Source organism: Callospermophilus lateralis, chromosome 5 (assembly GCF_048772815.1).
Source record: "Callospermophilus lateralis isolate mCalLat2 chromosome 5, mCalLat2.hap1, whole genome shotgun sequence".
Classification (NCBI taxonomy): domain Eukaryota; kingdom Metazoa; phylum Chordata; class Mammalia; order Rodentia; family Sciuridae; genus Callospermophilus; species Callospermophilus lateralis.
This window is the reverse complement of record NC_135309.1, coordinates 134884641-134910486: the sequence shown is the minus strand read 5'-3', so window position 1 is coordinate 134910486 and position 25846 is coordinate 134884641. Positions and strand designations below refer to the sequence as shown.

The following is a 25846-nucleotide window of genomic DNA, read 5'->3' as shown; positions in this document are numbered from 1 at the left end:
TAAATTTAATTTTGGTAGAGGTATCAGCATGCTGTATGTGTAGCTTGAAGTGACTGTAAAATGATGCATGCCCCATGATTTTATTTTTACAGTTAACACCACCCAAAAATGAGGCAAAGCATGTGAATCCTTCTACCCCAGCCCTCTTTATGCAAATGAGATTATGAAATAGCTTCACAGTGTAGGCTCAGCCTAAATTCCATTATTGAAAGGCTTGGGATAGCAGTTCTATCTATGGAGATCAATTTCTGAATCTTATTTTTCAATATCTTCCAGGATTCATAAAAATGATCATAGTTTTGGTCTTGATATTTGCCTTTTTATTTCAGAAATAAACAGAAGAAAACATACACATACACACACTCACCATATTGTTTATAAAAGAATGGATGATGTTCATTATAGCATTCAAATTCACCAAATGAATATAAGGCAGTTACTCAAAAAAAAAAAAAAAATTGAAGAATTTCAAATGATATGAAAAAATAATTATAAAAATACTATTGAAATATGTCAACTCAGTTTTTTTGTCAAGTGTTCATATCTATTCAGAGAAATATATATGTATAAATTATAGCAAATGTATATTTGCATTATTTTTATCCTTTTCATCTGTATATTTATATTTCTATATTGCTGGAAAATATAGGTAAAATAAAACAAGCTATTTGTAGGTGACAGATGATAGATATTTTCATCATAATTTATTCCATTTTCTATTCAAAATATTTAATCCAACTAAATAAAATTTTATATTATTCAATGTGAGAGCATTATTATTTATCTCACATCAGAATTGATATAGAAAAATAGATACACTTTATACTAGTCACACATGCTCTTGAGTCAATTAGCACTGAGTAACTAATTTTAAATATTGCCAGTCAATTCAGCATAACACCTGTGATCTGCATTAACGTTTTATCACATGTTCAACACCTGTAAAAATTGTAATCTTTCAAGGGTTTTACATTCAACAAGTTCATTTGCAACTCAAAGATTTAATGTATTTTCAGGTATTTCTTATAAAGCTATAATCTCTATAAAACACATTTTTTTAAATTAGAAGGAAAAGGTAGAAGATTGAGAATCAGCAGGTGAATCTAATTTTAATTTTGGATAGGAATGAAAACACATTTTTGTTTTTATTATGACATTTTCAAAAGAACAGTTTTGATTTTAGTTAAATGATTTTTTTAAATTTTTACTTTGGTGTGTGGGGGCAACTCAGAGTATTTTTCAAAAACCAACTTGGAATTTTCACTCAGTTCTCAAAATATCACCACATATTCTTTGAACGATTGACATAATGGATCTAGTTTATAAAATCATTTGTATTGCATTGAACTTTTGCCTGTCTTGTATCTTTAGATAAATTTGAAAGCTAAAGAAATACTCACTGTATTGAATATCTTAAATAATATGGCTGAAATTTGTGAATTGAAATTCCTAAGTTCAAAGAATGATGAACTGCAGCTTGATTTTATGCTTGGAATTTCCCATGCTTCATAGCATTTCTAAAATATTAGGAGGGGGGAAAAACTTCCTCCTACAATTTATAGCAATTTTCATCATACTTACGTAAAATGTAGAAACTTAAAGAAATATCAAATTCATATACCCTCTAATTGTTGCCTTAGTCTTTTAACTATGTCCCTTAACTCTTGAAGAGAAGAATCACAGAGTTCAAGTGACTTCAAGGACCAAATCTTGGTAATCCCATAGAAAAGATTTTAACTATGTTGCACAGAGTAATGGGAATAAGCATGCAAGGGATTGGCACTGAGCTGACCTTCCCATGAGAGAATAGGGTAGCTATTAAAGAGTCTGGGTTTTTTAAGGGAACTGAGTCCCTTTCATCTTACCTCAATTTTTAATACTCCATTAAGTGGTTTGTTACCCCTTGTAGAGACCTCAGAAAAACTTTGTATGGATCCTGATGGTCACAAGGTGGCTGTGACCTATTTTTGGTGATGATCTTTCACAGAGGGAGAGTTGTGAGGACCTGGTTTCAAGAGATCTTGAAACAATAGTTGCCTTAAGGTATTACAATTAACTGTCCGGAGTGTTTGGAAATACCAATTCCCATTTTCCTGATGCTCACCTGCTTTGATAAACTTTTCTGTTATCCCCAGTCCTGTGATTTATGGACTCGCTTAGATGTGTATGTCTGATGTCCTACCCCTACCAACTTACTCATGCCTGAATCCTAACACAATCAAGTATAAATCCTTATGCTTATGTTCATACACAAACATATTTTCAGAGCAAATTTTGAAGTAAATACAAATTCTAAAGTGAATAAATTCATGTTAGTAACATTAATTTGAAGGATAGCATTTTACTGAACCTAAACCACAATGTCAAGCTTGAAAGCTAAGATGTAGCCAATGTTGAATTACATTTAACGGGTATTTCTAATTTGTTTCTAATACTAACTCACAGAAAGAGTAATTGCATAGAATATATGTTTATGTAATTAAAAATATTTTAAATCTCTTTTTGTGCTGCGATATTAACAAACACAATAGCCATTTTTTACCAAAGTTTTGCCAGAGAGCAGCACCTGAATGCAGATTGTAAGGCACATCCCAATGGTTATGAGCACTATAAAAGTTCAAAGTTTTTTCTTTAAATTATCTGTTCAGGGCATTAAGCTCTCAAATATAAAGTCTTGGATACTGAAATCAGAAAACTAGACAATCCTGAATGAAAATAGTCTAAAACACTTTAGCTCAGCATCTGAATGAAAGAAATATAGATGATATCATTTATAAGAATATAAATTATTGTGTAAAATAATTATACATTTATTTATATTAATCATAAGAATATGCATTAGCAATCTGTAATATGTAATATTTTAAATAAGCTGTAAAATGTAATATTTTAAGGTGATATTTATTGTATGTATATACTTATTCTTAGATAATTTATGTTTCTCCAAATATATGTTGAGCCTCCACTTATTCTTGGACTCCAGTTTGAGCAATGCTGACCATATACCTGTGATACTTTCCCTTCTCTTTGATTCTCTCCCTTTTGGATTTCATGTGCATCTTATTCCATGCTATAATACAGTGAACTAATAATGTGTTGAAATTTAAAAGAAATTAACTGAATTTAAATTTATTTGAATTACAATAAACAAATATTCTATATGCATAATGAATTAGAAGAAACTTATCTGTTAATCTGAAAAAATAACCATGGATGCTATCAATAGTTTGGTTAATATTGGATAATTAATACAATCTTGACTGGTTAAAATGAGATAATCTACCACATATAACTGAAAGATCGTATCTTACTTTTCCAAAGAAAAAGGCTCAGTGTTTTCTGAGATTTCTCTTAACTCATCTCTTTCTATTTTAGGTCATTAATTTCTATCTTTAGCTCATGTGGAAGACTTACAACTTGGTATTTATGAGCTTACTTATTTTCATATGATCATTTAATCTAAAACAAAAACTATGCTTAAGATTTGTGAATAGTTTCTGATGAAAATTTTATTCCTAAAGAGATACAAAGGAACTCAACAAATGTTCAAAATCTGTTACACTTACACTAGGTTTGGAGTGTGCTTCTAATCTTCAAAATGCATTAAAAAATAGAATGAACTGAAAGTAAAATCAATGAAAGAACGAATTTGTTGTCCATCTATGAAATAAGGCAAGGAACTCAAATGTGAAATTGGAATATCAAGGATCTATCTATCTATCTATCTATTTACATAGGTTTTCACAGCACACTTTTTTTTTTCAAATTATGACTCTTTAATAATGGCAAAATTTTTAATGGTGTCCCTCTCTTCTCTCCTCTCTTTCCTTGTCTTTCCCCCACCCCAAAGCTTCATTCTGACTTGGACAAGGGAGAGGGTACTGTTAAATACACCCTCTCAGGAGATGGTGCCGGGACCGTTTTTACCATTGATGAAACCACAGGCGACATTCATGCAATAAGGAGCCTGGATAGAGAAGAAAAACCTTTCTATACCCTGCGTGCACAGGCTGTAGACATAGAGACCAGGAAGCCTTTGGAGCCTGAATCAGAATTCATCATCAAAGTGCAGGATATTAATGACAATGAGCCAAAGTTTTTGGATGGACCTTATGTTGCTAGTGTTCCAGAAATGTCTCCTGTGGGTAAGTAGGCACGTGAATACTTTGTCAGATGCTAAAGAATCTCTCCAACATTCACATATTCAGGTTGATAGTATTTGTAACCCCCAAATTACTCTTCAACCACTCAGGACATGCAGTGAAGATTGCACACACTGCCTTAGGGCAGAAACAAGTTAGTGGCTGTAGAACTTGTCACATAGATTTACAACAAATGCACTTGAAATTGTATATATGACCTTATCAGGCATTCAGAGACCATATTTTCTACTTTACCTAAGAAATCAAAGGAAAAGCTGCAGATCTCATTCATTTTCAGGTACATTTTGAGTTGTCCATTTTCAGCAGTGTTATGATTGCTAGAGATTTAGAAATGCAATAGTGAAAAAGCATGCTGTATTAGAAAATAATCTCAGGAAATGAGGTGAACTATTTTATTAATTGTGTCTTTATTTTACAGAGGGGAGAAAAGTAGAGGTAATATACTTTGAGACAAAGGCTTTTAAGAAGGCAGAGCTATTCATTGGATAAGTAGTTTAACCCAACCACTTTGTATAAATTAGAAATATCGACATGAGTTTGAAATGCTAAGTGACTCTATTACTAAAACAACATCCTTAAAGCAAACACACACATCTTGTTACAGTATTAGAAATTTTGTCTCATTAGATAAACAATTATGTCTTTTGTTGATTAGGATAAAGTGTAGGGCTAAAAAAGCTGAAGCCCTGATTTAGAAAATTTGTAGCTAGTGCCCGAGAGAGAAATCAATGTGGGTGATAAGGAGCAAGGTAGGTAAGTGAGAAAGCAAAGTGAATGCAGCTTTTGCAATTTTGGGGTTTGACACCATATACTATGAGATCATGAGAAATTGGAAAGGTCTTTAGAAAATGAGGCTCTGTGAAGTGTGCTGTCCTGTGCCATTACTGAAATTTCTATTGGTTACTCAAGAGACTCCAGTAAAATCTTAACTTGGTTTGCAACACATCCCTCCCCACCCCATGGTAGTGGGGATGGACCCAGGGTCTTCCTTGCCTACACAGCAAGACCTCTACATCTGAGCTGCCCCCCCCAACCCTTTTCACTTTATTGTAAGAGAAGTTCTCACTAAGTTTCCCTGTTTTTCTTTGAATTTGTGATCCTCCTGCCTCAGTCTTGCAGCAGTTAAGATTATAGGCCTGCACCACCCTATCCACTTTCTCTGTTTTATTTTCTCTTTTTATTTGTTCTTTTTAGATATATATGACAATAGATTTTATTTTGACATATTATACACACATGGAGTATAACATTAAAATTAAGATGCCAGTTTTATGGATGTACATGATGGTGACAGTCCCTGAGGTGTATTCCTATTTTTTTATAGCAGGAGTATTTCTCTTGAACCTGAACCTATTTACATACTGTAGCTTAGCCTGGGTATTCTTGAAATACATTTACACAAGGTTCTCTTTTCAAATGAATACAGAGGTAAAGTACCACCTATGAATTAAATGTTAAAAGTAGAATACGTACCATGCATTGTTGCCTTTTTTCATAATCCCCCATATATATAAGTCCCCCAAACACTGGAGAGCCAACTTGAGTTGTGGCATCTGTTGCTGCTTCTCTTTTTCCATGACTAATTCAAAGCTTACCAACGACTTTTGTGTATCCAAAACTTGTATTTACTGTATATACCAAGAGTTCTTGAATTCCATTCTCAAGTATGCCCATATTAACCAGTGGAAATGGTTCCCTGCTCTAATAAGCAAAGGAAAATTTATATTTTTCTCTATTTTCCTACCTACCACCCAGCACCAAGCAATCTAGACAGTGATTCCTCTTATTATTTTCTAGGCATATTTAAATAATTACTGGTCAAGACTGGATGGAGGGCTGGGGATGTGGCTCAAGCGGTAGTGCGCTTGCCTGGCATGCGTGCGGCCCGGGTTCCATCCTCAGCACCACATACAAACAAAGATGTTGTGTCCGCCCAAAACTGAAAAATAAATATTAAAAAAAAAATTCTCTCTGTCTGTCAGTCTCTCTCTCTGTCTCTCACCTCTCTCTTTAAAAAAAAAAAAAAAAAAAAAAAAAAGACTGGATGGAACTCTCCCTGTTAAATTCACAATGTTAGCTAACTATCGAGAATGTGGCAATTTCATTTTCTGAAAAGGGAAGAAAAAACCAATTGAAAAATGCATACAGTGAAATAGTTTATTTTGTAATACAAAAGAGAACGACATGAAGTATCAGTGGAATGAAGTGTCTTATACAAATGTCAATGTGTCAGTAATGGATTAGAAACCTGAAATCATGGTATTCAAATAACCTGCAATGAAATTAAGTGAAGTTAACATTACATGGAATATAAGTGTACAAAGAGAGAATGGTGGTGATCAGAACAGTTTGAGATTTTAGAGGAAAATCAATATTTAAGACTTATAACACTATGGAGTGCATTTAATTTCTTAAGTTGAAGAAAATTCTAGTGAATCTATGAATTGTTTAAGAGAAAGGTCACTCTGTTACCAACTCCTGCTATATCCAATATGCCATGGAAGTAATATTCAGAGATAAAGTGCTTTTACTTTGACCTAAGGAAATTACTTAATGATCCAGATATTCTCCAACTCAAAGCTACTCCTTGGAGACGAATTTAGACTTTATGAATGTGGTCTTAATTCTTTAAGATCACTAGAGTTACAATGAATTGCTGAAATGTGCCCTCTTTAATGTCTGATGATTATGCATCAGTAGATTATGCAGTTTAAGTTACTTTCCATGGAGCACTGGAAGAATTCAAGTGTTTAAATCCATATTCACAATTGTGTTCTCTTTCTCTGCCTCAGCTAACTCATTTTGAGACAGCTGATTAGATTATTAATAACCAGGTCTCTATGACATGTTTTAGTAGTTGTCAATTCTGAATCATGAATCATAATTTATGTAGTAAAATGTGCTGCTTCCTAAGCAATACCAAGGTACTAGATAATGTAACTGGAAATTTTTATCCTTTATTTGATTTCATCTTTAAAAAGAAAGAAAAAGAACTTTGTGCATTATTTTTGTTTTAATTTTTCAATATAAAAACAGTAAATTTTGTATCTGAGAAAATAAGAACCTCTTCTAGGCTCTTTGGAAAGAAATTAATCATAATGACACTGTTTTCCTAGGGTTAGAAGCTACTAAATAAAATCTTGGGGAAACTTAATTTTAGCTTTCATTTTCAGATAATCTTAGGAGTTTGGAATGCCTATTATTGCCTTATAGTAAATATATTATATTTATATTAGATAATATAATCTGAGGATAGGGTTCCTACTGAAAACTGATCTGAAGAATAGGAATCTCTTATTCACCTTCTTAGAAAAAAAAAAGTTTAGTAGAAGTTGGTACATTGAAAAAAAATTAACAACTGGCTTAATAAAAAAGAATAAAAAGTATTCCTTTCTTAGTTTCTTATAACTATTTTTTTTCACATAAAGTTTGGGGACAAATGCTAAAATAAATTTTTTTAGGGTATTTTAGAGGTTTCTGACTGTAGGGTATGTATTGCATGTTTGTACTGAAAAAGAATATCTCCAGGAAGGAAAAAGTGAAGATTCTACCTATTTTTAGCATTAACTTATTACATCATTGTTACAATTTAGGAACACATATAAATACCCCCACTTACTTATTTTCAGAGAGATTCCAATGGGGGCGGGGAAACCCAACAAACTATAAAATAGATACGTTGCCTTGTCTAAGTGCCTGACGTACCAACTGGGAGCAGCTGCATAGCACAGGGGAGCAGGAAACTCCTGGGTGTCTGTCTCTGCCCATAAGCACTGTCCTTGTCAAGAACTCCAAGGCAGCATGTGGACGATTCTACATATAATACATTCTCACTCTATAACCAAAATTAGTCTTCAGACATGGGAATTTACAGTCTAATCCTTAGACCTGAGTCAGCTTTCATCAGTTGTCTCAATGAGGTGTTATATTTATAAAGTTCAAGTTCTAAATCACACATCACATTTACATTTTATGTCTTTAGTTCCTTCAATCTGAAGCACTTCCTTGCCTTTTTCTGGTAGACATGACAGTTTTTGGAGATTTCTGGCCAGTAATGTTTTAGAATATCCCTCATTTTGAGTTTGTGTAGTTGCCTCATGTTTAAATAAAGATATATATTTTTGTGGGAGATATCAGAGAGCCAGTGCAGTATTCTTAGTGTTCCACCACCAGGTAGAAGATGGTTCTGATTTGTCTCATGACTAGTGACATTCCTTTATAGTAAGTGATGAAGGTTGTGTATCAATTATTTATTGTTACCTAATGCATTAACCCAAAACTTAAGAAGTTTAGCCAAACTATTGGCTGAGGTTGGTTTAATCTTGGATAGGTGGGAATTTGCTCCTGTACTAAGTCGTGTGATCATCACTAGTCCTCAGTCCCTTGCTACACAGATCTCACAGGGATATACCACAGCACAGCAGCTGGTTTTCCCCAAGAGCAGCTGAGAGAGTGGGGCAGGGAGAGTGAGAGGAAGAGACAGGGAGAGAAACAGAGTCAGCAAAGAGACAAAAATAGAGAAAGAGAAACCTTGATTGAAGATATACTTTATAATCTGATATTGAGAGTGAGATCCCATGACTTCTTAGAAATAAGTCCAGCCCTCATTCAGATCATGGGATGACACAAAGGCATAAACTTGAGGAAACTGATAATTTTGATTCTTTTACATTCTACCTAACACTCTGTTGCCTCCTGTGCTGTCATGATTCTGGACATTCCTCTCCTGTAATATATATTAAGCCCTTTCTTAGACCCCAACCAGGACCTCATCATCTAAATCAAGTCCAGAATGGGACAAGTCAGCTCATCTATATTTGAGACCTGTTAAACTACAGAATTAAGTTGCTTACCCCAGACACACCTAGAACACGATGGTAAGGTAAGCATGATATAATTTCTGCATACAGTTCTGTGAAAATTTGGGATAATGAATAGCAATTCTGAAATCTGGGTCGTCAATGAGGAAAATCATTTGACTAGCTTTAATGCCTGGGAATAATTGCCCATGAATCTGAGGTTCACTGTCTAAGCCCTTGGTTTTCCATGTCCTACTTGCTTTTTCATAAAATACAGCAAAAACATTTTATCTATGTAAAACCCTTTTTATTTTATTTTTTTTTTAAACTTTGAGTCAGGGTCTTGCTAAGTTAGTTAGGACCTCACTAAATTGCTAAGATTGGCTTTAAACTTGCAATCCTCCTTCTTCAACCTCCCCAGTTACTAGGACTACAGGTGTGAGCCAACATGCTTAGCTGTATCGTGTATTTGAAATCACATATGGGTTTTGAATTTGTTAAGATTTCAAACCACACTTTGGTAAGAGTCCAAATACGTTTTCTTATTTCATTCGGATAGGTGATATTTCTTGTTTGTGTTTTGCTTTTCTTACCAGCAAGTGAATAATTTAAATATCTTCTTCTCAAAGGTATTGGAAGTACCAAGGGGGGAAAAATGTGCACATACCACTTAACACAATCCCTGGAAAAGTGCAGTCATTAAGTGGGGACATGTCCTGTTCCCGATGTGGTGAGCATTCTGAGGAGACTAGCCAGAGAAAGCCTAAATTGCAGATGTTCCTTCTCTTTTCTCAGTCTCTCCTTCTGACAAAACTTCAATATTTACCATCTTCCTTTCTACAAACTAAACTATTTAAAACACAATGGACCTTCTATTCCAATTTATATTTGCTTTGGTGTAGAGGACTCTTTTATCTTAATATGTGGAGACAAGGTGTTGATTTGTAAGAAGCATCAATTATCAGATTACTCTTTTGCTTCACAGTCTTCTTCATGGCTTTAACACATTTGATGGAATTGAGCAGGGCCTTATGATCTCGCCTGTGTCAGCCGTGAAATGTCCATGGCACTTGGCATAGCAGAACTCTTTTCAGGGTCATAGGATGTTATGACTGAGCATTCAGGGAGCATTTTATTCCTCCGTCTGATTCCCATGTTTTTATTGGTGGTGCAATTGCAAAGGTAATGCTATTGACAGATTTTGTGCAGCCTTGAGAAAAGCGAATGAATTGTTTTAGTAGCAGCACAATGTGTCCCTAAACATAAAACATGCCGAATTGATAGTTGCTTTAGCAGCCACTGATCAGCAATAAATGTTAAAAATTAACAAGAAGTTTCTTTTTTCCTAAAGTGCCAAATGACTCTAAGCATTAAATATATTTTAGCAGGAGTTGCTTCTCGGCCACAGAGTGGTTCAAAACATTAAACACATTTTCAAAGTATTACTCCTTCCCCAGCCTCCAAGTGGTTGTAAACATTAAATATGTTTTATAAAAACTGCTTTGCCAGCTACTGGCAGGATAGCTATGAACATCATTTTTCTTTAAAGTTGCCTTCCAGCTGCGGGATTTTTTTCCCTTATTTCTTCCATTCTATTTATATTTTGTACACAAAAGCAGGCAAGAGGCTACCTTGGCCCAATTGTCTATTGCTTTATGGTAAGTGATCATGGGAAAACAGTTGCACCTGTATAAAACCCTGCTGGTAACAGAAGCTTGCTGAGGTTCAATTGCTTGTACCGGAATTCCACAGAGGTCAGTTCTGTTTTCAAAAATATTTTTTTTTCATCTGTGTATTGTGTTGAAGTAGAAAGATACGCATGCACTAACATCATTATTTTTTTTTAAAAAAAGAAAGAAAACACCTTCAAGTACTCGTCACTGATCTATCATAACCATCGATCGAGGCAAAGATACTCCACAAAGTGAAAAAGACTCAAAGGTGAAATGGCAGACTATAAAAGTTCTGAGACCTGTAATTCAAATATGATAAAGGACTTGTAGTCTATGTTTGGAAATTATTCAGCATAATAATTTGAAATAATTGAGCATAATAACTCTGAAGTGAAGAGGAAACTACTATATAAAGTTCTACTCAGAAGTTAACCCTGAAAATGTGCTCATTTTAACCGAATTCACATGAGAATTAGGTGTGCTATATGAGACAATTCCAAAATGAATTGGTTCTATCATCCCAGGCACAAAAATTAATACTCAAGCCAAATAATTAATTACTTAAGTTTTGATTTCTGTAGCATCTAGTTGCTTTCCAAATTGTGTATCATTTTCTTCTTCCTAAATTCTCTATTGTAGGAATAAGTTCAATAAAATCATTTATTAATCATATATCTATGTGACAAGCATACTGCAGTGTTAGAAAATAAGTGAAAAAGACAACCACCCTTGTCCTCAGAAAGCCTTCATCACAAAGCTGTCACACAGTGGCAGCAAACTGTGGTCTGTGAACTAAATTCACAGTTTGGATTTGTTATACTCAACCATTTACATATTGTCTATGACAGTGCTCAAACTACACTGTGGCCAACACCAGAGAATATATGGCTCACAGGGACTAAAACATTTCCTATCTGGTACTTACAGAAAAGCATTTTGACCTATTGGATAGTAAATTGAGCAAATTGAAAAGAGGTTAAGACCAACATCTAAAAAATAGAATCATGAAGAAAAAGAATGTTGCATCTACAAGAATTTTTTTTCCAGAAGAAAAACAATATTAACAAACAAAGAGAAAGGAACAAGGAAATTGCAAAAACAAGAGTAAATATGAAGAGGAAAAGCAAGTCCCACATTAACCTGTGGTAACATGAAGTCTCTAGTCTCTGCTGGAAGTGTTGGTGTGGCTTTATTATAATGATTTCAACACTCCTATTAAGGGCTAAAGATTCATGATGAAGTTGTTTTTTGTGGGTTTTCTTTTTTGGACTTTGAAAAAATGTATCCTGCAAAAATAAAAATTCTTACAAACATGTAACTTTATTATTATTATTATTTTACACAAAAACTAAAACAATACTAATGAGTTTCAAAGAGGCAGCTTCTAGTTTGTGTTGCGACATTACTTACTTCCCTATCTGCTTCCTCTGGATTTACAGACTAGTTGTTCATTGAGATATAGTCAATTTGAAGAAAAATGCAAAATTGCTGAAAGTATGTTTTTAAAAGCTCACCAGCATTAATATTTACTACCAAGTAGGTATTACAGAAAATGTCCTCATAAGGTAAGAATATCATGAATTTATTAATATCACTATTTCCATTTCTGACCCAGAAATCAAAACTAAACAATTAAAATTTAAAAAAATGCTCAAGAGGCTGACATTTTACAAATGATTAACAAAAATGAATATGAAAATATGGTGCAATTAATTTCATTGGCAAAAGCACTAAAAGGAAAAGAAACATTTCAATTGAACAGTTAACCATATTTTGCCTCTGAGAAAAGCATTGCAATGGAATAATTTTATAAAATACTTTGATGACTAGCAAGTGCCAAAATATGATTATCTAATACATGAATCAAATGAAATATGAAAGAGATTGGTTGCAGCCTGAATTTCTAAAGGACAGATTCATGTCCTTTCCCTACTTTTTAACTGTATTTAGTAAAATACATGTTATTATACAGTGAAGTAATCCATACTGAAAACACTGTCACAACAATTTAGTGGAAAATTCACTAAAAGATTAGAAAACATATTTCATGTTCCTCAAACATTTTAAGTAATATGATTATCATTTCTGAAAGAATTTGTCATTTACAAAAATTATATTCTTCCTTGGTAATGTTAAATACCTCTTAAGAAAAGACCCAAGTTTGGAGTAGCTCTCTACTCATTTCCATTGTCAGATATATTCACTTTATATTTAATATGAAGTTTCACTCACTATTTTCACTGCCACTTGTCAGTCAGAATGGGTATTCTGGAATTTAAGAATGTTATATAAGCTTTATCACCTATATTTCTCACCCCCAGGTGTTTAGAAAAAAAATCTGGTTTATATACAAGGTGACAATTAATTCTAAATATAAGAAATAACAATGATTATGAGGATTAATGAGTGATTATGTGGAACTCAATGTATAACACATTTCAACTTTGCACCAATAGTTACTTAAACATATAAAATTTTATTTTGTGTTTTTAAAAATATAGTTTGCTTATTTACTACAGGAACATCAATAATCCCCACCTTGAATCAAAAGAAATACTGTATGCATATGTTAGAATCTATTACAACAGAAGCAGGCTTAGCTTAATTGGGAGCATAATTAAAGCAAAATAGTTGTGAGAGTTTTTCCTACAGTAAGATTATTGTTTTGTAAATAATAAAAGAAGAAAGACTTCTAAAAATCATTTTATTGGTCCAGATATTTGTTTCTCACAAGGGTTATCTGTAGAAATATTATAATAGAGAATAATTAAACCTGGCAATATCAAGGATAAGAAGGTTTACAGAATATTGTTAAAAAACACCTGTGCTAATTCTAGAAAAGCAGAAGGCTCTGAGGGGAGAAGGATCCCTGGAGTACAAAAGATCTGCTTATAAACTTTGTTGTAGGATGGGGAAGTGTTTGGAAATTGGTATTGTTTTTGTCAAGCTTAGTGAGTAAGTACTATTTGCCACTAAAATATTGTTATAAGAATTGAAAGAGATGCTATTAAAACAACAACAACAACAACTAAACCCTAGAAGGGTTTAAATAAATGTTAGCCATTTCCTTCTGTCTTATGTCAGCAGATTCTTTTCCTATTGGGTTTTAGTTTTGTAATGGATGTCTTCAATGACTTCTTTTCTATGTTTATCCTTGTAATTGTTCCCAACAAATCACCTAAGAAGGTTATTTCAGAAACCTTTTAAGAATGCATACTCATTAGTAAATATGACTTATCCAAAATATTTGAATAGTAACTCAGAAAACAAATGAGATGGGTCTATAAAGCATAACAAATTATTGTAAAAATATGCCTAGTTTATGTGAAAAGTAAAGTGATACAATTTGAGTTTCTAAAAAACAGACTGAGCAAACATATTTCTTCTTCAAACTGCCATTGAAGTAAATAGAATATAGTAATTACACAAATAATTGGAAAGTGGGGGAGGAGTTCTAACAGAACAAAGAATAAGAATTTTCTTAAAGACAGAAAATATGTCAATATGGCTTCTATTTGTAACACAATAGAATCATTGGTACCACATTTGATTTTTCATCATAAATATTTATAAAACTGGACCACATATATATATATATAATGTCCATATCTAAGGCTGAGGGAGAGCCATATTAATTTGTTATCCTTGAGGGGAAAAAAAAAACATGGAAGGAGTACCACACATAGCCAGATTCTGATTAGGGGCACTTTTTGGTTTTAATTTTACAAGGGTGATTGACACAGAAAGGTATTCTCAGAATAAAGAGTAGACTTTTGCAGGTAAATAGATGGAGTTGGAGAATATTATGCTGAGTGAAGTAAACCAATCCCCCAAAATAAAATACTGAATGTTTTCTCTGATAAGATGATGCTGATCAATCACTGAGATGGGGTTTGGGGAACGTAGGAAGAACAGAGAAGTTTAGATAACCGCAAAGGGGAAGAAGGGGTAGCAAGGGGGCATGGGGTTAGGAAAGACAGTGGAATAAGATCGACATCATTACCCCAAGTACATGTATGAAGACATGAATAGTTTGAGTCTACTTTGTGTACAGCCAGAGACAGGAAGATTTGTGCTCTATATATGTACCACGAATGGAAATGCATTCTGCTCTCATATATATCAAATTAGAATAAATAAATCAATTTAAAAGAAAAGAAAAAGAAAGAGTAGAGAAGTAGAGATCAGACCTTGGGGCTACTGATGTGACTGGTATTGTGTAGGAAGGGGAGAAAAGACATAGAATGCACTACAAAGTAGTAAAAAGGGTTTAGCATGGGATTTGGACATGTTCTGTGCATGGACACAGCCCTGCAAACCTGCAGAAAGCACCTTCTGTGGAGACCGAATTCAGGTTTAATACAGGAAGGGGATGTGTTGGAAGTAACTGACCAGCCACAGAGGAGAGACTATCTCAGGCAGTAAGAACAAGGGCCATTTTGTTCAGTGAAGCCTATGCCCTATGTCTAAGAACAAAATGAAAAAAAAAAAAAAAAAGACTTACTTTAAAAAATAATGAAATGAGACACGCCAGATAAAGATCTCTCAGCAGTTTAACTGCTTTCAAAGAAATGTCTTAAGAACCTTTATCAGAAAACAACATCCAGTTTTATTTACAATACATTACCTAAAGTTTGTAGCAACCAATAAAACAGTGCAACATGATTAACTATATAGAGACCCCTTCTTGAAAGAAGATTCAAATTAATTGCTGGGGTTGGCACTCCAACATAGCTTTTGGGGAGCACATAATTCAACACAAAAGATACTTAAGAAGTAAAAATTTTCAGAGTGGATAAAATATGACAAGTCCATAACCCTCTATTGTAAATGCACTTTAAGCATGTAGACAGAAATATATTAAAAATAAAAGGAGTACCATGGAAGCAGTAAGCATAGAAAGACAATGCAGACAGATTGCAATTCCAAACAAGTTGGGTTTCTAGAGATAAAATGATACAGTTTAATGGAACCAGCATAGGTGTTCAACAACAAATCAGTAAAGAAAATTTGGCATATATGCACAATACAGTTTTAGTGAGTCATGTAGAAAAATGATCATGTTTTCTCTCATGTGTAGAAGCTACAGGGGTAAAAGGAAAATAAAGGTGGAGTGGTGAAGAGGGAGTGACTCATGAAAAATCTAAGAGAGGTCTGTAGAGTAGAGGAAAGGGAAAAGGCAGAGGGAGGAGGGAAGGAAATGGGGAAATTCTGGTGAGGGACATTGGCCATATTATATTGTTATATCATGTGCATGTACAAATATGTAACAATAAATTCCACCATTATGTACAACAACAATGCACTAACAAAAAAATGTGGAAACAATACATAAAGAAAGAAATTGAGATAAGTTAACATTGTGAAAAGGGTAAACTCTTCAGAAATGCATTGAAATCCTCAGGGCTTTTACAAATGCAACATAGCAGCCAAATGCAAGGAGAAAAACAAACAGAACTAAACAGAAATAGAAAATTTTTACTCGTAGTTGTAGATTTTAACACTCAGCTCACAATAAGTAATACACAAATAAAAAATAAAATACATGCAATCAACCAATTCATCTAATATTCAATTATCGAAAATGTTACATGAGGGAGAGAATAGGAGGAAAATTACCTTTAGATAGGGAATGCAGGGGAGGAGAAGGGAGGGAGTAGGGGAATAGCTAGGATGGTGGAAGGAGAGGGTCATCATTATACAAAATACATGTATGAAGATGTGAATTTGATGTCAACATACCTTATATACAAGCAGAGTTATGATTAATTGTGGTATAAAAATGTATTAAGAATTGTATGCAAAAAAAGCTCATGGCATAATTTGGTGTGAACATACTTTATATACAGAATTATGAAAAATTGTGCTGTGAATGGATAATAATAAATGTAATGCACTCCACTATTGTCATGTATGTAAGAAATAAATAAATAAATTTTTAAAAAATGTTACACGAAAATATTTTTATCAAATATACATGGACCATTTATGAAGGACCATGTATTCTATACAATAAAATAAGTCTTAAAATAGTCTAAAAGACTAAAGAGTGAAGCAATAGTTTTTACATTTATTGGGGTGCTGGTTAACTGGTTTCAACATTTGTGAAAATTTCATTAAATAGAAATTTTAATTTTGGTGCAATTTATTCTATCTAAAAATTTCCAAGCAGAAAAAAATGGCATTCATTCACTCATATACATACATAATCACAAAACATGCATGTATACATACATGCATAAATCATGTGCAAATAAGCTGATAGCAAATCCTAATAGATGTGAGGGATCGATGATCCCAAACTAGCAAAAATGAGGAATTTCTACAAAGTGATACTTCCATTTGAATTAAAAAATAATCTCCAAATTAGAAATAGAAAAGCTACATCCTTGAAGAAGAGGCTACAATGTTTATTAAAAATCATTTCCTGGGGCTGGGGTTGTGGCTCAGTGGTACAATGCTTGCCTAGCATGTGTGCTGCACTGGGTTGGATCCTCAGCACCACATAAAAATAAAATAAAATAAATAAATGTATTCTGCCCATCTACAATAAAAAAGAAATTCTTTAAAAAAAATGATTTCTTATCCCACACTCAGTCAATATTTCCTTAATGCCTTTGCTCTGAGATGAAAGCCCCCATGTCATTGTCTAAATGATGAACTCACAGTCAGGCACTCCCCAGCATTACAGTTCACTGAAAAGAGTCTGTCCTTTGTGGCAAGCATGTTGGGAGGAAATGTCCCCATTTTCAAAAGATTTGTGTACTGACCACTGAAAAGAAAGCGTAAACCCATAAGGCATACCAGATGTTTTAATAATAAGAAACTTCAGTTACTTGAGGGAAAGATTCTCATGTGAGCAGAGGAAACAAATTTCATCTACCCATAATGCTTAATCAAAACCCTCACCAACAAATAAGGCATGGAATTGGAGAATTACCAAATATTTAAACAAATGTAATAAAATGAAGTTAACACTATATTAAAAATGAAATAAATACTAAGAAAGCAGGATTAACACAAGAAAGTAAATAAAGTATGAATGATTTTAATATCCTCACATTTTAATGATGATGCAATTCAATACATAAACATAAATTTTATATGTAAAAATAAGAAACAATAATCCATTTATAAAACAATACTTGGTAACGCTAAATAATATAAAAATAAAGCTGATGCCCAAAAAAATTATGCAATCTGAACTGCCTTGTGAGGAAAAATAATTAAATGGATGTCAGAGCAATTATTTAACAGACATGCTTTGTTGGATGACTGAGGCTTTTTAAAGGTACCAAAAGTTTTAATCCATTAATTTTGATATCTTTCTCATCATAATCATTCATTTCTTTGGGTATCTATATTTTTCCCCCTGTCTTTTTACCTTTCCATGCTGAACTGTAAATTTCTCCTGGCCTATATTTCTGTATATTGATTCTTCTATGCCTACTGGTGGAAAATAATAATACATTTTTTAAAAATTTGAGTAATTATATTTCATTTTTAAAGTTCTGTTTAGTTATTGTAGAATATAATATTTTCAAATTTACTCTGCAATTATTTTATCCTTTTTACTAAAATTATAAACAGTAAAATATTTTCTATCTGCATTTGACTTGTTTAGTGTTTAAACTCTTTTGTTTTATGTTGACTTTGTAAATTCTGGTTTATTTGGATTTGTGTTCTCTGAGAATACTGTAAGATTTTGATTGGAGACATTCATAAAAGCTTTGAATTTTTTTACTATTAATACATGGGGCAGAACATAAGTATTACTACTTTAAACCATGTTTTCAATCTTGAGATTATCTGAGTCATACAGATGCACAAATCCAAGTACTAGACCCATGCCACAGGTGCTTTCTAACTGGTTGGCTACAAGGACTTGATGATCTCCATTGTTGGGGGAAGGGTTCTTGTCATACTTCTTAACACAAGTTAGTTCTGTGTTCTGCTTCCTAATTCAATCTGAGTGTGTTAGATATTCTTAGTTGCAGGGATCAGCAATTTGCAGCTAGGAAGGCAATATCCTTATCCCTCAGGGTTCCTTTTTTCTCCTCATATTTGGTTTGATAGCTCATTAAAATTCTATAAGCTGTCCATACTTTAAAAAATGTTATCTTACAATGTGTAATAACTGGTATTTTTGAAAAATCATTTTGGAATGGAAAGAGTAATCCAAATGACTTATTTCATTATTACTAGAGAATTAAATCCTGACATTTTAATATGTGGGGTACATTTTATATATTAGGTGGTTTAACTTCTAATTAACTTTGTTTAGAACACATTTTGAACCTTAATTTTATATGAAAAGGTTTTAGTATTTGATAAAGATGACATTAGTGCCACAAATTTGTACCTGAATGACTGTGGGCAAGTTATTTGAAATTTGCAAGTGCATATTTTTTTTCATTTGTAAAATGGAAATGTATAACTAGGGTACATGTGTATTAAAGGAATTACTGTATAAAAATCTAACAGAGATGAGGCTATGGCTCAATGGAAAAGTGCTTGTCTATCATGTTTGAGGCCCTAGGTTTGACCCAAGTAACTAACACACACACACACACACACACACACACACACACACACACACAACATCGTACCTGAAAATAATAGGATGTCTAAAATTAGTGCGCTCAGCCTTCCCATCTGCCACTGAAAGTCCTGGATATGAACTTCACAGGAGAAAAGACTATGACCATTCTATTCAGTAACATGAATTGCATTGTGTATCTTCTGAGGCCAGTACTTTTCCCAAATTGAACCATGTTCCTCAAACAATTTTCCCTGTGTCTTTTAAATAGCTACATTCTACTGTTGATTTTACATTTAATGGAGGATGGCTTATTTGTTCACAATTACAATCAAATAATAACTAGAGAAGAGAAACTACTGAGCTAAGCCATTCCTCAACTCAATTAACAACTAATCTCTCTCCTTTTTTCACAGATACATGCATTATTCTACCAGTAGTAAAATCCCTCTTGTATTACAGAAAATAAAATAATAAACAAGGATTTTTTTTATTAACTAACCTGTTTAGCAAGTAGATATTCTGTTGTCAGTCAATATGCCAGAATAAAAATTACAGCAGTGGGGCTGGGGATGTGGCTCAAGTGGTAGCGCGCTCGCCTGGCATGCTTGCTGCCCAGGTTCGATCCTCAGCACCACATACAAACAAAGATGTTGTGTCCGCCGATAACTAAAAAATAAATATTAAAAAAATTCTCTCTCTCTCTCTCCCTCTCTCTCACTCTCTCTTTAAAAAAATTACAGCAGTGAAAATAGTTATTATCATTATTAAGCTATAAAAATAATACTTATGTGCTATATAGTATTACCCACATAGGTTGACTGAATGATATGCTACCAAAAACAATATAGTGGTTAAGCTTATTTCATGTACTAGAAATATTTTCCATCCATACCAGCTTAGGGAATAAAAATTATTAGAATTTAATGTCTTTGATTCATAGTAATTAATGAGATTATCATAACTTATGAAATATATTCTGCATGTGTGTGTGAGATTGAACCTAGATAAGTTTAAAAATTGGACCACATCCCCAGTGTGTTTTCTCTTTTTTCTTTTTTTTCTGGGTTTGCTTTTTTTTTTTTTTTTTTAATAAGACAAAGTTTCACTAAGTTGCTTAGGAAGCCTCATTATGTTAGTATGGTTGGCTTTGAACTTGTGATCCCCCAGTCTCAACTTCCCAAGATGCTGGGGATTAGAGGTGTGCACTACTGCATCAGGAAGTATATTATTAAATTTAGTAAACATAATTTTATTTGTTCTGTTTATATATACATGACTATATATATATATATATATATATATATACATGACTATATATATATAATATATATATATATTATATATATATATATTCTGTAGATTCTGAATCACAAAAGAACTAATGGTGGTGTATTAGTCAATGTTTCATCACTGTGGTTAAAGTACCCAACAAAAATAATTTAGAGGTAGGAAAGTTTGTTTTGGGCTCTTGGTTGCAGGTTTCAGGGGTTCAGTCCACCATCAGACAATTCTTTTGCTCTAGGCCCAGGATGAGGCAGAATATCATGATTGATGGGTGTGAAAGAGGAAAGCTACACCACTTGTGCCAGCTGGGAAAGAGAGAGAGAAAGTGCATGAGCCCCAGAAGCCAGGGATAAGATTAAGTGCTCAAAGGCATGCCCCCACTTCCTTCAGTCATACTGTACCTGGTTATCAACCAGGAGTCCACTAAAATTTATCAATCCAGCAAATAAATTAATGTGCTGATGGTGTTATAGCTCTCATAATCTCATCATTTTACCTCTGAACACTCCTGCATTGCTCAATACATGAACTTTTCAGTTGACACTTTATATGCAAACAATAACATTTTGATACTGAAGAAAGTCTTCATTTCAGGTGTTTTTAAAAATGGTTATTACATTGTAGTAGAATAGATATGAACTGAAACAGGGTTTTCAATACTCTATTACAAGATAAGTCACCAGATGACTTTCACTTTCACATTAATCCTCTAGAACTGGGAATAGGAAAACGATAATTCATTTTTTCTCCTCTCCTTTTCCATGTGTCCTCCTCCTAGCCTCAGTCATACTTGACTATGATTTTTAAAGAATACAAACTGGGGCTGGGGATGTGGCTCAAGCGGTAACGTGCTCACCTGGCATGCGTGCAGCCTGGGTTCGGTCCTCAGCACCACATACAAACAAAGATGTTGTGTCTGCTGAAAACTAAAAAAAAAATAAAAAATAAAAATAAATTCAAAAATAAAAGAATAGAAACTGGTTCACTCCTCATGGATACACATTCACTCAAATATTTTCTCTTCTCAAATAAGTTTTCAAAGTGTCCCCTTGTTGAGTCCAAAGCCAATAAGCAGAACCAGGGATTTGAGAGAGAGAGAGAGAGAGGGAGAGAGAGAGAGAGAGAGAGAGAGAGAGAGAGAGAGAGAGAGAGAGAGAGAGAACTATTTTTTATTGTGTTTTTTGAGGGTAGGTTGATGAGTTTTTGGCAATATTAAGGACTGACTGTATGGACATTGTTACCACCAAGGTACACCTGCACCCTTTTAAAATTTATGTTTTTATTTTGAGACAGGATCTTGCTAACTTGTCAAGACTGATCTTAGAATTGTGATGAGCCTCCTGAGTCTCTGAGATTACTGGTGTGCACCAGAGCACCCAGAAAGAAAAATTTTTACTTGTGCAAGGACAGCACTGAGGATAACTCCCAAAGCAGAGTCTCCCTGAACAAAGAAAGCAAGGAGCTTTTATTTAGGAAATATATGCATATCCATATGGAAAGACTCATCACATGTAGAGTGGGCACATGCCTGTGCACTCTCAGGTCACGATCATGGTTCACACATTCAAAAATGGTGGGGGGAAATGACTCCTTGGTGGAGGATTTAGAATTTTTGAGATAATATGAACAAAACTCTCTGCAGTTCACCTACAAGGGTGAGTCAGAGAGACTCAGTGCTTTAGTTTGGATATGGTTGTTTTCTCCGGAGGGCCTTATCTTCAACAAAGAACACCTTGGAAGAATGTCAGCAGTCTTTTAAAGAGGCAGCCGCCTCTTTCACTGAAAACTCTTGCCTAGAAATTCACAAAGGTGATCAATGCTCCAATAAAAACAAATACAATATTAAGACTTTCATTTGATCACAAATCAACCTGCTGTGCTAGGATATCCCCTACTCTGGTTGTCCATCATTCTAAGGTCAAGGTCCTTCAGAGTTTAAATAAGACTAATTTACTCCAAGAGAACTTTCTTTTTACTATAGAGAAGTGGCTGTCATATGTTTATTTTGCTTACTTTTATTTTGCATATAAATATATTTTAATTACTTCAACAAGTAAATTGGAATTAGAAACACATTGATTTTAAAAGGAAAGGTGGTAAACAGTGTATAAATAATAGCAGCATTTTTTAAATTGTGTCACTATCTTTTATCTTACTGACAACATATTTAGTTTTGTGAGTTAGCAATACAAAAAAATAGAAATAAAATTTAATATTTTAATTTCTTTAATTTTTGTTGCTAAAATGAAAAAAATGATAATAATATTACCTTGCCTTCAGTTTTTTTTCTTAACGTAACATTTTTCATATTTACCTGATAAATTTTTTCTCTCATTAATTATGCTGTATTTGAAATTAGTTCAGGGGGACAGAGTATTTTGGGACACTATTTTAAGAAATCATTTTACCTTCCAGACCATGTTTGTTAGTTTGTGTTATTTAAATATGCCATGAATTAAGTCATAAATTAGAGGTTAAATTTATCACTTGTTATTTACTTCTATTTTAAGTCAGTTTTTTATTTTTCCGTTGTCTTTATCATTTTCTTATGGGTTACATGAAAACTTTGGAATTCTATATTTATTTGCAATATTTTAAGTATATGATATGGTTTAGTTTTCTTAGTTGCTCTGGTTAAAATTACATATATATATGCATATTATATATATATATATATATATATATATATATATATATATATATATATAAACTTATAGTCTTCTGTTATCAATGTCTTACTGTTTCAAGGGAAGAGTGAAAAGCTTACTTCCATGCAGGGCTCTTAATATAATGTAGGAATTCTTAAGTACAATCAGCATTGTAGACTTGTTACTGTCATGTAAATAACACATAGTTTCATATGATACTATGAGAGCCAGAAAAAGCAGATGATGTTTTAAAGTATCATAAAAGAAAAATTATATGAACTAACAATTCAACTTTCAGCAACAACAACTTTCATGGATCGAAGTGACACAAGGCATTGTTAAATGCAGGAGAACAAAGGTATTGCTCTCACACCTACACTTTAGGAATCACTAATGGAATTTATCTGAATGGAAAAGAAATGATAAAAGGGTAGAGTTTCTGCATTTTAAAAATCCATCCACGTGTGTAAAAATTACTGTAATATATGCATCAAATTTCTATTGAGTTTATTAGGTAATTTTTGATAGTTGAAACAAAATTAGCACCCTACCAGTTGAGATGCTTATGAATGTAGAAGATATTTTTTTTAAATAATTATATAGCTCACAGTTCTCAGTTCTTTTCTTTCGGTATTTTGAAAACATCATCTACCTCTTTCTGGTCTTCCTTGTTTGAGATTAAAAACAAAATCTGTTGTCATTTACATTATTGTCTATCATAAGAAATGTTCCATTTTTCTGTGTGCTTTTGTGGTTTTTGTCCTTAGCTTTCTGAAGTCGCACTACAACTGCTTTTATGTGTACTTTACAGTTAATCCTTTCAAGGATTATTCTGCCTCCTACATATTTAGATTGATGCCTTCCACCTAATTTGGAAAGGTTTTGGTCATTATTATTTAATACATTTTCAGTCCCACACTTGATCTTCTCTCCTTTTGGAGAATATAATAACTGTTAACTCTTTGGATATTGTGTTCCTTGCAAATCTGCTATTTTCCTGTTCAGTTTTTTGCTCAGAATAGTCATTACGCTTGCTGGCTATATTCTGTTGTCTCCACTGTGTGTCCATCCACTCAGGATATTATTTCTAGCCTTGTACTTTTTTTTTGCTTCTATAATTTCCATTGGATTATTTCATAAATTCTCAATAAGGGTGAGTTTTTTTTTTTCTTCTTTTCTTTCAGGAGAAACTCTAGTTAGTTATTTAAGGTTTCCTCAAAATCTTTGTCAGATGATTCCTACCTCGCCTTCACATCTGTGTTGGAGTCTGTTGAAATCTGTTGATTATCTTTTCTCATACAGGTTTCATTTATTTGTTTATTATTTATCTATGGAAATAGTGACTTTTATTGTATTCTGGACACATTTGGTATTTTATTATGACATTCTGGGTTCACTTTAATCTATTTTTTCTCTTTTTGTTCTCTGTCCTACTCCTCCCTCATTTTCCTCCTTTAGATAGTCCTCTACTGATGTACAGCTTAAAGTTGGATGGGCATGCCTGTTCCTGCTAGGACCCGCTAAAACTACCCTACCAAAAGTGAGGCATTGACACATGACTCACACTTCCTCACTAAAGACTAGTGAGGCATAAGATTAGCTTCTCCCTCAAAACCCTGACTACTTCACAGTAAAAATGGAGCACTGACTCATGTGTCTTTGCTGTGTCTAAGAAAAGGTATACCCTCAATTCCCAAATGTTCCCCAGGGTTGGGAAAATGGGTGCTGACACAACACTTTGTGGTTTCCAAGCAGTGTGTGTGAGGAGAAGCTGTGCAAAAGCCTGGTGTGATAATTGAAGCATCCATAATAAGTTCTTCCATTTATAGTGCTTTTCTCGTGGCTGAAACAATTTATGCCAACCTAAAACCATGGAATACACGAGATAATACTGCATATTTGTTCAATATACAGATACCAGGCAGGATTTGAATTACAGTTTCACATTAAAATATTAATACATCCATACCAACAAAAATATGTACATGTAGAGCTAGGTGGGTCATCCACTTGCGTCTAAATTTTCTTATCTTTAAAATAAATGTAGGAGCTGTAAAGCTCACAGTGAGGTTGTGAGAAAACAAGATCTTGATACAAGCAAAGTCTGTACATCATGTGCCTGACAAAATGCTAAATTTCTTTCAGATGTTAGATTTAGTTTCATGTATGGTACTGGTTTTGCTCAACAGCAATGTTTTCTCTGTTGTCTCAACATAATTATTAATAGTGTCCTTGTTAACTCTCAAAAGTGTCCCTGTTCAGTTTAGAGGATGAATTATGTAATTCACCTCCTTATACTTTTTAGAAATTATATAAAAATTATGTAACAATCATCAGTTCCTCAAAATTCTTATACTCTCTTTATATCATCAGCATTCTTTATTCTGCTGAATTCAGGATGAAACATTCTATTCCGAGACCACTTTGAACAGTGAATTAGAGCAGAAATATGCAGTTCAAATTCTAAGCAAAATAAACCAGTCATCACAGGAACACTGAACTGGTCATCAGAAGGAATATATAAATATCTTTAGAAAGTTATTACTTTGTTTTTCTTTCTAATATCACATACTGAAATGATTCCAGTACTGTGTGGCTCAGTGTTTTCCTTTGAAAGAAAATTACTTAGGACTAGATCATTTGTCATTACCTTTTCTCTTCAATCAGGTTTTGAAATTAGATAGATATTGATACAGATGGATTGATACAAACATTCTAATACAAATACAGTTACGGG

The 25846-nt window shown here is 33.3% G+C and overlaps 1 protein-coding gene across 1 annotated transcript in view; it reads left to right on the top strand.

The window, feature by feature from the left end:
* Nucleotides 1-25846, top strand: part of Cdh12 (cadherin 12) — a 646257-nt gene that overhangs the window by 452662 nt on the left and 167749 nt on the right. Inside the window, exon 4 of the mRNA XM_076856175.1 lies at nt 3851-4145. Coding sequence (XP_076712290.1) covers nt 3851-4145 — 295 coding nt within the window. The remainder of the gene's footprint in view (nt 1-3850; nt 4146-25846) is intronic.